At 37.9% G+C, this 13,574-nt stretch overlaps 1 protein-coding gene across 2 annotated transcripts in view; it reads right to left on the reverse strand.

The window, feature by feature from the left end:
* The window catches only part of por.S (P450 (cytochrome) oxidoreductase S homeolog), a 34,939-nt gene that overhangs the window by 5,950 nt on the left and 15,415 nt on the right, over positions 1–13,574 (reverse strand). Inside the window, exons 1-10 of one of the 2 annotated variants that reach the window (XM_018249636.2) lie at positions 12,060–12,508; positions 8,409–8,457; positions 7,984–8,112; positions 5,875–6,024; positions 5,489–5,613; positions 5,128–5,217; positions 3,933–4,031; positions 3,449–3,565; positions 1,697–1,815; positions 466–647 (exon numbers count right to left, since the gene is read on the reverse strand). In XM_018249636.2, coding sequence (XP_018105125.1) covers positions 466–647; positions 1,697–1,815; positions 3,449–3,565; positions 3,933–4,031; positions 5,128–5,217; positions 5,489–5,613; positions 5,875–6,024; positions 7,984–8,112; positions 8,409–8,457; positions 12,060–12,106 — 1,107 coding nt within the window. In that variant the 5' untranslated portion in view covers positions 12,107–12,508. Of the gene's footprint in view, positions 1–465; positions 648–1,696; positions 1,816–3,448; positions 3,566–3,932; positions 4,032–5,127; positions 5,218–5,488; positions 5,614–5,874; positions 6,025–7,983; positions 8,113–8,408; positions 8,458–12,059; positions 12,509–13,574 lie in introns of those variants that run through there. The other variant, XM_018249635.2, reaches the window with a different exon arrangement.

Genomic DNA, 13,574 nt, shown 5'->3' on the forward strand with positions numbered 1-13,574 from the left:
TGTCCCCCCCCCTCATGTCTCTGATTGGTTACTGCTTGGTAGCCAGAGTAACCAGTCAGTGTAAACCAAGAGAGCTGAAAAGCAGGAAGTAGTGTTCTGACTGACATGTTATATATCGAATCACTCCAGCCTTTATACATTACACTTTTGGCTAACTAACTATATTAGAAACATTTTTTATTTTGCACAGTCTATCTATTAACACAGTTTTTATTTTTACACTGAACAATTCCTTTAAGCTTGTTTTGAGGGGATGGGTTTTTTTTTTTTTAAAGGTTGCTTTTTATTATTCATTAATACACAACACAAATAAACAAGGTACACAAGGTTTCCAGGTCACAGTGTTGGGTTTACTTTTTTCTTACATTTTGTTATGTTATGAGCAATAATTCACTATGTGTTTGTTTTTTTTGCCATAGCCATGTAGGATCTCCCCACATCTTTTTATCAAGGCATGTTGCTCACCTTTCCCTCTTGTGCTGAGGAGGCCATCTTGCGCAGGTTTTCTTGCTCCTTAGGGTCAGTGGCATACTGGGCTAGCTCATAAAGTACATTAGTCCGAGGTGGATTGGTAATGTCCAAATAATAAGTGAGGGCAGTACGATATGTGGTAGGACAGGGGAAAGGGTGCTTTTTGTTAGACTCCTCTGCAAAAAAAAAAAAAAGGGGGCAAACAATTAGTTTAATTTTTTTATCACTATAAATATATATATATATATATATATATATATATATATATATTTATTTCCGTACAAAATGGAGTGGAGCTCACCCTTAGTCCATGACTTAGTCCACGTTGTGGACAAATTATATAACCAACAAAAAAGTCAAAAAGTTCTTTACCAACAGGTAACAGCAAACATGCGACGTTTCGAAGCTCCCACTTCTTTCTCAAGCATTAATGATTGCTATAACATCACAACCTATTTTAAAGCATAAGTACTACACACCCCTCTCATCATTATGTAAATCAGTTCCGTTGTGTTACAGATCAATTCACTTTAGTATGTTAAACAGTATTTCGTATATATCTAAGCATGCATCGCCTCATAATGATTAGTTACAGGTTAAAAGACCTAACCAAATACAATTGACATGTGAAATCCCAAACAATCTGCAAGGAATGTAAGGTTGTGTGTCCATATAACTGTGTCCCAATCCCTTATCTCTCTAAATTCCACCATAACTGACCATATAGTTCATATTAAGTGAAAGCATACAGGTCGTACTCTTTGAGTCCTCTCGGGTGCATAGTCTGTAATGTATGTATCCAACAAACTTGCTTCAGTCCTGAAACAGTGTAATGCTTGTGACTAACCATAACTCATATTTTCACCCTCTCTTCTCAAATTTGGAACCAGGCTGTGTTGTTTTGCAGATGTGGATGGAGGTGTCTCCACAAGATGAAAGCTCTGTGTCATCTATATTGCAACTCTATTCCCAGATTGATACCGACTCTTTGGCTGTACAATAGTTTGAAAGCAGAGTTGCAGCCAAAATGACTGCACACATTTGGGCAAAGTAGATGCTAGAATGATTCTTCCTGGGCTTGGGAGCAATCACAATGTTGCACCACCTCCATGGCATCACAACATTCATTTATATTTCTATGGCAATACCATCAACTGACCTCTAATCTAGTGCTATGTGTGTCAGTCAGTTAGGCCATAAAACATAAGCAGTTGGTAGAACTCACCATCCAAGTTGTTTAGAGAAATGACTGTGTCAAGGTCTGTGCCCAAGATCTCTCCTAACTTGTTTACGAGTGTAGTATCATTTGCTGGGTACACAGCCACATGATCTCCAGACTCATATCTAAGGTTCAGCAAGTACAAATTTTGTATAAATTATCTTCAAGAGAGACAATATGTTATGACATGTTTTTATAAGAATGTGTATCATTAAAAAAAAAGTTTGATACAAATATATTTAAAGGGGAACTCCGGCTTCCAAACCAAAATTTGATAAAGAAGCCCACATAACACAGAAACCCCTAATATATCCATCACAGTTACCCGTTTCTTCAAAAAGTATGAATAAATGACATTTTCTATGCTAATTTCCTATTGTTTAACAGTTCTTGTATTTCTTCATCATTTGAAATCCTGGCAGGGAAGGAGGGACTAAAACACTGATGTTACAAATTGTAACAACTTCTCTACAGCTTACAGACATCATGCAGGAACTACATAACCCACAATGCATTGCACTATGATGTTCCTTATTGAAATCATGTGTGCAGGGAATTGTGGGGATGCAGGCTAAGGACAGCTGGCTGTTGATGCAAAGTAACAGTAGTCAGCCAGCTCAGCAAAGTAGTCAGAGAGATCAGCAGGAGAGCAGGGGTCTAGGCTTAGGGACCTGTCAGAAACCGTTAAAAATCATGAAAAGTCTGCATATTTTATGTATATTGCAAAGTAATGTTTTTGTGGAGTTCCCCTTTAAAAAAGAAACAACAGAACTGAAAGAATGTACTTTCAGTAGTCTGAAATGCAGCCAGTTATCTCCTTGTATATTTATACTAGATTACACTAAGAAAGTGCACTCTGTTTGTACACACAATACAAATTCAGTACTTTTATTCTGACAGTATTTGCCAATAAGCCTCAAGAGCCAAAGTCTTTATTAGTAGGGATGACGCCCATAGACTTGTATGGCGTTGTGCGTCAAAATAAAAAGATGCGCGTCAAAACAAATTTCAGTGCGTGACAAAAAATTTTTGACGCCCATAGACTTTAACATTTCCCTATTTATTAGCCAGTTGCTGTTTGCATATTTACAATATTCAGGGTATCACAAGTCACTCTGCGTCAAAAAATGCATAACAGTGCAAAGCATTGTGCATTTTCAGAGAAATTATTAAGGTTAGTGCCTCACAACTGTTTTAAAGAGACCCATCAATCCACCATGCCTTCTGGCATTATAATAAATATCTATAATAACTACATGTGTGTTTTTCTTAAAAATGCATGTCTGTTCTGCGCTGGTGGCCACCATTAATGCAGCACTCTACCTGATTTTGTAAACATGTCCCTAATTTTTCACATGATATAATAACTTCTAAATGAAAACTGTGAGACAACAGTTTCATAGCTAAATCCTAAATGACATTAGTAAGTAAACATTTCTATGTTTCTGACGATACCAAGCTGTGGTACAATTCACAGTTCATTGGATCAAGTTGCAGACCTCAGAACAAAACAGGCACATAATTTTGTAAGGTAAAACAAAATATCTTGTAAAACATGTTAATAGAACTTTGTCAAGTGAACATAACTAGTGGACTGCTTCTTTCCTAATACTACTCTGAGAAGGAACAGTGAGAATGACTTTAGAAAGAGTTCTGAGTATACTTGCAAGATTTCCCCCTCCTCCCCCAAAAAAAACAACACAGGTAGGAGAGTTTTAGGTCACATTTGCACTGAAACTCACTACAGACCCCAATTACCTTATCTTAGAGCCGGTGACATCTAGTTCCAAATGCATCAAATGTCGGTCTCCACCCTCATTTAGTTTGCGATTGACTGTTACGTTAGCTAAGAAAGGATTTTTAGCATCAAATGGTCTGAAACATGAATAAAAAAAAAACAAGTTCAAGGCTAAAAGTTCAAGGTAAGCTGTTATTGTCATTACATATGGTCAGATTCTAGGATGAGCTCTTTTCAGAAGTAGGATATGAATTAAGACACACATCAAGATTTAAGTTTTGAACCAGATCCTAGAACTTTGAACATTGTTCAAAAATGCATTTTAGAAATATTTGGCAGGAAAACATGGCACTTTATTTCCATCAATAGCAGCAGGTGGATTGTAATGTATAGTATGTTGCAGTTAAAGTTTATATAGACTAGAGTTGCTTAGCATACAATCTTTGGGAGTTGTGATTTATCAAAAGATGGAAGCAGTGAGCCTAGATTGTTAGGACTACTTACGGTTTTTGAGTTTCATAGCTCTTTAGTCGGCCCATCTCTCCAGTGTAGACCTTGTTCATGTTCTCATCTGTGTGCACTACAAGTTCATACTGACGAATGCTAAAGGTCAAAGAGTTTAATGTTTTGTTTAAATTTATAAAATTAAACAAAGCTAGCACATGGCATAAAAGATCATTTAAATCTGACCTTATTTCACACAACACAATGCTATACATATATATATTTCATTCTGCTGCAGTTTAATTCCGTTTAGCACTATTATCACCAATATCTATCGAGTCAATCCCCATCAGGATCATAACTATATAATACCCAGAGAAGCCAGTTTGTGAGGTTTTTTTTGTTTTTCTTTTTTAAACACATTCCTTAGGTGTATAGAACAGTTGGTACTTGGGTCTCAGACATTCAAAATCACTACCAAAATTATTTTACCCACAGTTCACTGTGGTCTACAAACACTGCATGATGTGTATTTTTCAGCTACCTCTAATTGTTGTATTATTCAATTACACAAAAGCTCTTCATGCATGGCCAATGTGCTGCTGATCCCATGCAAACATGTGCATCAAGTACCCTCTTCACTGGCCATCTAAAGTCAAGATTTTATCAGAAATCAGAGTGGAATTCAAGTTAACACTGCCATAGAGACTTGCATTAACCAGGCGACTAGCTTGTCTACTTGCTATTATTTGTTGATCTTTTAGAATTGTGCAGGATTTTCCACCAATTTCAGGGTTAAATCAGTTAAATTTTTATAGTAAGTCATAGTTTATTGATCCTTCAAGCAAAGAACCTATTTACTGTAGCACGATGTTTAAAGCCAAGAACATGGTAACTAGGGGAGCATTAACTAGCCCATATGTTTCTATTACTGTACCTGAAGTTATTAGGATGCATAGAAAACAATCACAATATAACAATGTAACTAATCTTCAGGGACAAATGCTGATGGTGCCAACACATCTTGCTTTTAAAATCATTGTATATTTTACTGCAGTTTTAGGGGCGTCTTTTATACATTGATATGATTTCAAACTATTAAACACCTCTTCCTAATAAGGGACCACTATTACTAGATTTACAAATGAGAAGGAGAGTTGCAAAAATAAAAGGAGCTGACAATTACTTGAGCCATGGATGTTGTGAATAAGCAGTAACCAAAATACTCAGCACAAAATTTCTGAGGGCTGCATACCTAGAATCTTCTCCAGTTGCCTCAACTCCAAAGTGTTCACAAACTGCTGGCCAGAACTGCTCCCTCCATGTGATAAAGTCTTCCTCCAAGCTACGTAACATTCAAAAATATATATTATTGTTATTTTTAGTAAAAAAAAAACCACACATTAAGGAAGAGATTCACAGTATAACAATCGAGAAATGATGTCTTAGGAGTACTACAGAGGGTTCTAAGAGTGCAGTGCTGTACTCAGGACAGTTACACGTCTGTTGAGTCCAGCACAGTGACATCATGGCAAAAATACCAGCAAACCACAGTCATAGAGAATTGTTTTAAGAAAAGAAATAATATTTCATTCCTTTGGTTCTTTCCTACTCACTTGCCATCATCGTCTCCCATTCCCAGCTCAAAAATGCGCTCAGCTCCTAATTCTTCAAGTCTTTTGTCTACATATTTTCCCATAGCATTAAAGTGCTCATACGTCTTGTTGCCAAGGCCAAAAACCTACAAAACATTAAAAAAAAATATCCCAAAAGTTTAGCACCGATCTATAATTACTTTATGTGTACCCATAATAGATGAAGACCGAATGCAGGCTTAGACGATACCCTGAAATAAACAAAATTACTACTAACAAACTAACCTTTTATCAATAACAAATACATGCACTTCTTGTCAAACAGTTAAATTAAGAAATGCATTGAGAGACTGCCTAATGCTATTTTACAACTGAAAAACAACTGCTGTGTTTTGAACAGTACTCACTGCATACTTAAGTCCTGTAAGGTCAATGTCTGTTTCCTGAAGCCAGTCATAGAAATCCTGAGCATTATCTGTAGGATCACCTTCCCCATAAGTGGCCATGCAGAAAACAGAAAGAGCGTTCTCGATTTCTGTGAGACGACCAAGATCTGCCTGCAGGGGAGAGAAAGAAGTATAAGTTTATGGGAGGCATCCATAAATAAATTCACTAGTTGAGAGCTACATAAAATTAGCCACAGAGAAATTTCCCTAAAAATGAACATGATTGCAACTGATATATATATACTGAGCTTACTGAACCAGCCTTAAGGTTAAGCATCTCTACAGAAGAAATGATCCAGGCCTTCAAAGAGGTCACAGGAGTTTCCCATCTTGGATTGTTAGGAGTGTCTATGACACACACATGCTCCGTGTGTTTTAAGCAGCTGTTGAGAAGCTACGCTTAGGGGTCATCCCAAAACATCAAGCAGAAAACAAGGTCCATCTGTCATATAAGATGATGCTATAGGATGGATTAGTAAATTCTGATGCGAATTTTGCTGGTTTCTTAGCAGTCGTGTACCAATAATTTTATAATAATGAGCAATGTAACATTATGTGAACATTTCTTTCTACTTGCTACTTTAGTTAAGCTTTAACTTAGTTAGCAATATACTGGCTTTTGTGGAGATAAAAAAGCAGCTAATTGGGACTTTAGAAATCTTTAGAAAAACCGCCACTCAGCTTTGAAGAAAAACCATCTCCAGGAGGACATCAACTCACAATCAATACTCAAAAGGCATCACAGTATGTAAACTGTGGGAAGAATAATGTAACTAACTGAAGCCTGCTGTGAATACCAATATGGCCATACAACACAAATATTCTTTTTCAACATTTAGTGCCTTTAGCAGAGAACAATAAAATCCTTTGATACAGCCTTTCTGGTTAGCATTGCATGCTACTGCACATATGCCCTCAAATCAAATTCTCACAAACCCATCAGGCTTTTCACTAGTTAATGGTTGCTATGAATGAATCTTGGGAATGCAGCTCCAGTCAATGACTGTGCATCTACGTGATTCTTTCTCACAGCAAAGAATACCAAACCCTTATGGCTGGCTGTAAGGGCTGTTTTCAATCAGCTCTGCACATGCATAGCTCTGATGCTCTGGATTATGAGGAATGCATTAATTGGTTTAAGATGCAGCAAGAGAGACAACAAACCAGATCAGACTACTGAGACACATAAGTGTAACAGACTTGCTTGTACAAAGGAATGTGCCAAGGCAAAATATTCAGGTCAGTAAAAATAAGAACACCAGTAAAAAGCTTTTAGAAGGTCATGTATTTTTTAGTTCCAACCTCTGGATATAATTTGCAGTACTTTTATTTATTCAAAGCTAAAAAGAGAATGGAGACCATTCTGCATTTATTAATTATGTTAAGGTATTGTAAAAATTGCCACTGTGTTTTGCTCCTTCAGAGTTGATGCAACGTGTCACCAGTATTCACTCGATAACATGGAGAAGACAGACGACAGTCCAACCAATGCGTTTCCATAACAACAAATGAAAATGCACCACAACAGTAGTGTAGGAGTGTATTCTGTGCCTTTTCTTCTTTTTCAGCTTTGAATGGCTGCCCCCATGGCTACACGGTAGCTTGTCGATATATTTTAGTACAACTGTACATTATATTGTCATTCCTTTAAAACACAATTTTTTTGGTGTTTCTGTTCCTTTAACCCCTATACGAAATGTTTCTAGCACATTTTTCTTTAGTAACAATAAAACATAAGCCTCAAAACAACAGCAATAAACATTAAACCTACACTGTCAGCTAAATAAAGGTAGAGCCAGAAGCTTCTAGGCCAGCATATGGTTTGAAATGATGGCCTGCCCAACAGATATCTGGTTAGAGATGAGTCAGATATCCCACCCTGCAGTTTTGAAATCCAACTGGGTGAGGAACATAAGTCAGACTTTGAGAGTATTGGCTGTAGTATTCCAAATGAATAGTATGCACAAATAGTAAAAATTACTCACATGTACAGTAAATCATTTTTGTGTAAAAAATCCTATTTTACCTAATGTGGCTTTCAATTACAATGGGAAAGCACAATGCACTCACCATTTCAAATTCTTCTGGGTCAGCAGCCATCCCACGCATGCCATACCGGTGAGCATCCTTTGACAGTCGATTAGCAAATTCTTCGCCTGTTCCGGTCTGAGAACCATAGAATACCACAATGTTTTTTCCCTGGTAAAAAGAAAAAAAATTATTAGAGTAATATTTTTTATATCAACTAGCTCTCTTCACATATAAACACACAAACAGAAGGGGTAATTACATTTTTGCTAAAGTGTTTATGAGCAACTTTAATAAATAAGCCATAAATAAGCCATTTCTCCCACACTGAATTTTCATGATTGAGTAGGGTAAACACATGCACAGTTTAATATACAAATACACCAAAATTGGACTACATGATTCTTGAACACCGTGTATTTAATTTTATGCATGGAAAATCTGCAATAATTTTAAGAAGAACTTACTGTCTTTTTCATCTTTTCAATAAAACTGCTTTCTCGAACAGAGGAAGTCCTGTAAAAACATTTAAAAATTGCAATTTTATCCAATGAGCTGCCCTAAGTCATGTACATTGACAGTTACTGTAAAAATAGGGCATTATTACTTATTAAACATACTAATTAAATATATTTTGGCAAAATCCTCTTACATATGTCTTGTCAATTGGATGGGAGGAGGTGGGGAGAAATGTATTTTATAGTCCTGGACACTGCTTTGGCCATGGACATATGCTTCAGCTCCAGAATGACACAAAATCACCATAAATATAATGCTTTATTTATAACCTCTGATATATTACACATCACTTAACAGAGAACATTAAATTCACATCCATCCTTACCTCAGTAAAGCTTATAATCCAAATTCCCAATAACAAATACCCAAATGCATACACATCAGGGTGAGTTTCATTAGTAGAAGACTTTTCAGTTTGTCTTTGGATTGTGGAAAAAAAACCAAAGTGTCTGGGGGAAACCCACAGAGAACATACAAACACCATTCAAACAGTCTGACCCAAGGGCTCCACCATTGCAAGTCAATAATGTTAACCACTGTGTGGTTAACAATGAGGTTCACTAATATGCCTAGGTTTAAGGGAATGTACAGGGAAAAAAAATCCCTTCATTACTTTCTTTAATGAAAAAGAAACATATCTCCAATATACTTTTTTTTTTAAAGGTAATGCTTTATTTGTTTTCAAGAACATTAAACATTCACAAAGAATAAAAAATTATATTACAATCTGTCGTTGTATTAGCTTTACATTATGTCTCATCTTTGCTCCCTCACTACAGGTTAACCATACTTAAAAACTATTATCTTACTACTGGATTACTTAATCATTTTCTGTATCGTTCCTAGGATGAACGCCAGGGCCTGACTCCCACCAGAGACTCCATATCTTATTGAATTTACAGCCCGTACCTACAATTTACTTTAATTAAAAAATGTCTACTGTTTTTATAAGAAACCTCACTGTATGCAGTGAGATTGTCCCTTCATTTACTTGCTCTGACTGCTGCGGATAGGAAACTTCAGACGTTCCCTAACTGCTCTGCAGTGAAACAATCATACTTTCAAAAAGCAGGGGGAGTCTCTCCCCCCTTTCTTCCCAGAATTCAAGCAGCTTTGTTGGTTTCCCTGTAGAGCAGTTAGCTATAGTGTAGAGATTCATATCCACAGCAGTCAGAGCAAGTAAATAAAGGGGGAATTTCACTGCATACATTCAGGTTTCTTATAAAACGGTACAGATTTAAACCTATTGGTTTCATTTTCAGTTAATAAAATGGGATTTTATTTTTGCCTCTGTTTCCAACTCCAGCTGCAGGGACAAAGATCATGGAGCCAGATTTAAACAGATAAACTGGAATTCTATTTGGAGGATTATTTTGCTGTAGCCACTGGTTCTGGAGAGTTGGAGAAAGTTTGTATTAAACAATACAAAAACTATAAAATCCACATTAGATTACATGACATAGGACCCAGTGCAGTCTGCATATTTTGATTATTAATCAGTCTTGCTGTATAGCCTTCTGGCAGATATTATTTGCAGTTTTAATAATTTATGACGATCCCTAAGCCTCCCAACAGCAGCCAAGACCACACTGAGCATGTGCATGGTCTTGCAGAGATGTTAAACAAAGTTACAAGATGGTGATCCCCCTGTCGCCAATTTTGAAAGCATAAATCATTTGTTTATTTAGGCTTCTGGTGCAGTAAGTGCATGTTTATGTTTAGTATACAAAATACAGCATTTCTAGCATTATTCTATTTTAGAATAATTAGTTTCCCTTTAAGTAGTAAAGCAATCAAACAAGGCTTTAAATGCATGAAAGCCGACACGAATTATAAAGCTGGGCAAGTTACCACATCACCTCTACAGTATGTGCCCGAATACCCATATTTTTTAGTATTAAATAAAATCAATGCAGACTCTAGCATGGAGGGTGCTACAGAAAAGCATTTGGGGATCACTGGCATACATAAATGTACAAGTTGAACAACAAGAACAACAGAACTGACAAGTATTAAAATATTAACATAAACCATGGGTGTCCAAACTTTTTGCAACAAGGGCCAGATTTGGTGAGGTGAAAATGTGTGGGGGCCGACCATTCAGCCTGACATTCTTTGAACCATTAACATCATTTAACTCATTTAAACAAGGAATCGCGTAGCCGTAGCAGTAATATTTGGGCAAATGATCTGCCACTTGGTCCATACTGCTGCCTGTGTGCTGAATGTGTTAACAATAGACACGTACTTGCACATAGTGACACACCGCTCTCACATACTTCTTGAGGACTGAAGGTGCAATAGATGTACTGACGTGCCAGTACAGTAAACTAAAGACGTATGCGAGAGCATCGCTTTACGACGTGACACTACGTGTCATTACGAACATCTTCAGCACTCAGGCAGCAGTATAGACCAAGTGGCAGATCATTTCACTAATGTGCCCAAATATTATGGCTACGCGGTTCCTGATTGCACTGTGCTGGCGGCCGCATTATTATTCATTTCATGATGGAGGCTGAGGGCCAGTGCAAATTTGAAAACAGGCTGCATTTGGCCCCGGGCCCGGACATGCCTGACATAAACCAATGTGTAGCAACAATGCTGTGATCTCATCTGTTCTCATCTCCTGAGTGTGGAGCCAGCTTACCACATCAAGCTTACAGATGAGAGCAAGAGATAATATGTTCCGTGTGTAGTTTGAGGATCATAAATGCCAAACAAGAACTTTTCTTAAAGCAATTACAGATCGTAACAGCAGCAAAACCCTTACTTAAAACTGTTATCTTATGTAGAAAGGGAACAGGGGGTGGGGGGTTTTGGGGTTAAGACAGTTTTCTACTTTTTTTTGTTCAAAAGGCAAAGTGGAATGCTGTTGCCTAGCATTGAGCAAATGCAAAATGCAGCCACAGCCAGCCACAAACTGGCTTATGCTTGATTAGGCTTCTTCCACCATTTGGCAAGTCCAGTTTTATACTTGTCCCTCCTGTACCAAACTGTAAACATGCTAGGGGCAAGGGAGTCAAATTATCCCAGATCACCAGCCTCACAGACATACTGTTGGCTACAAAATACCACTTTGCAGTATATTATATAATTGAATACAGCTGTAAAGTGTTATCAAATGTAGTCATTTAGCCACTGCTAAACTACAACTTCAAACCACTACCCAGTGTGCTGAGAAACTCAAAGCCATGAGGACTACAGACTGGAGATAACTGAAGTAAATAGTTCTGATCTCTATTATCCTGCACCCATCTGTTCATACTCCAGCTCTAGAGATTGTTTTTATTAAATAGAAAAGGCAGTCTAGCATGTGTACTTAACAAGTACCAGAAATACAAGGAAAAATGTACATAATAATAGTGCTACAGTAAACATGTCTGAGCTAGGCATCCCAAGAGAAGAAACATGAGCTTCAAGTTCGCACAAGCAAGTTCAAACAGCTTTAGACACAAAACCAAGAAACTGCCTCCGTCCAACTTTCATGAAAGTGTTCTTTGCTTCCCTCACGTCCCTGCTCTCACATGTACAGATAGATCAATGGACCAAAGCGGCAGTAAAATTGCTTTCTGGGCCTTTTACAGTGTTCTACTGACCTTCCCAAGCCGAGGTCTTCTTGAGGGACTGAGCCGAGACATCCCATCTTTGCTTCCTTCTTCGGTAAAAAAAAAAAAAAAAAGGAATGATTTTACAGCTATCCTAAAAACTTTACGACACAAGTTGGCGGCAATTTCCAAAATGTTTTCATCCTGTCACATTCCTGTCATGTTCCAATGCTCCCAGTTTATTCGGCAAGAGAGAGCAGCAGTGGGCAACAGGCTAATAGCAGGCACTGTTGCAGTCATTGAGGCAGCTACTTCCAAGTCTGCTTTCTCAATGCACCCCTCGTGGGGATTCATTGACTTCTTAATAGCAGCTCACGCAGCAAGAGAGGAACACAGGCAAAGTAAGAGGGAGAGAAAAGAAACACAAAAAATAAAGTGTAAAATAATCCTTTGCATCTGGCAAGAACGCAAAAAAGAATTGGATTGGAGAGTAAATGATCACAGGGTCCAGTGCTTCACAGCACCCCCCTCCCTTTCTTCCTCTTCTTGCTCTTTATCTGTGTGGAACAAGCAAATCCACACTCCCCTTCCTTCCGCCACCATCTGGTTTCCCGGGAAACTGTTTTGTATCACAGACGGGATCCCCCTCTTGCCTCCCACACACATTCACTTTTTGCTGTATTTTTACAGCCTCTAGGAATCGGAGGTTGGTTGAGCCAGGGGCTGCTTTGCTCTGTATTGCAATTTAGCATCTGACTTCTATACTTCTTTAATAAAGCACCCGGTGTTTCCCATAGCACCTAGTTTTATCTAGACAACATGTATCATTAATACAAAATAGCACTGTAGTGACCAAATTGGGAGTGTGAAACCAATATAGCTTTTTTATTTTTGTGTTGATCACTTGAATATGCTGAAGTGTTTGGGAGCCTTTTTTTTTTGTTCACATTATTTTGGTAGGCAACACCACTTCCCAGTGTGATTAAGTTCTTATTAACATCCACTCATGCTCATTGGTTTCTCTCCAAAGATCACCTCAAACTATAAATACAGTGCCATTCCCTTATACACACTGATGGGCTAAAGAGGATTTTCCACTGTGTGCCTGGATGGCAACCAGTTTAACATTTCCTCTATAATATGCTTGTCCACAATGTTCAGTCAATTGGTTGCACAATTAACTTTAGATGACAAAAGTTCAGATGTCTTATACTTGCACTTCCCTGGCATATTCCTCACATCAGATACAAGTCAGCTGCAAATCACCACCATCCATGCTGGCACCCTCAATATGCCATTATCTGGGTCACAGACAGACGCATGTTTCACTGGATTAGCTTCTTCTGGGTCCTTCAAATCTATACAGATCTCTGGAAAATGTCTATAATGTTGCATAAGGGAATAAGGGTGCATGCACCTCACTGGAAAACACTCAATTGCACTATTGAGGGCCCAACTGCCTTATAATTGGCCTTTGCTGCTCCCCAGCCAGATCAGCCATACAGGATAAAGCCTATGTGTGGGTTACTAAACCCACAACTACAGACTATGAATGGCCAGCATTCC

This window comes from Xenopus laevis, chromosome 2S, assembly GCF_017654675.1.
Source record: "Xenopus laevis strain J_2021 chromosome 2S, Xenopus_laevis_v10.1, whole genome shotgun sequence".
NCBI lineage: Eukaryota > Metazoa > Chordata > Amphibia > Anura > Pipidae > Xenopus > Xenopus laevis.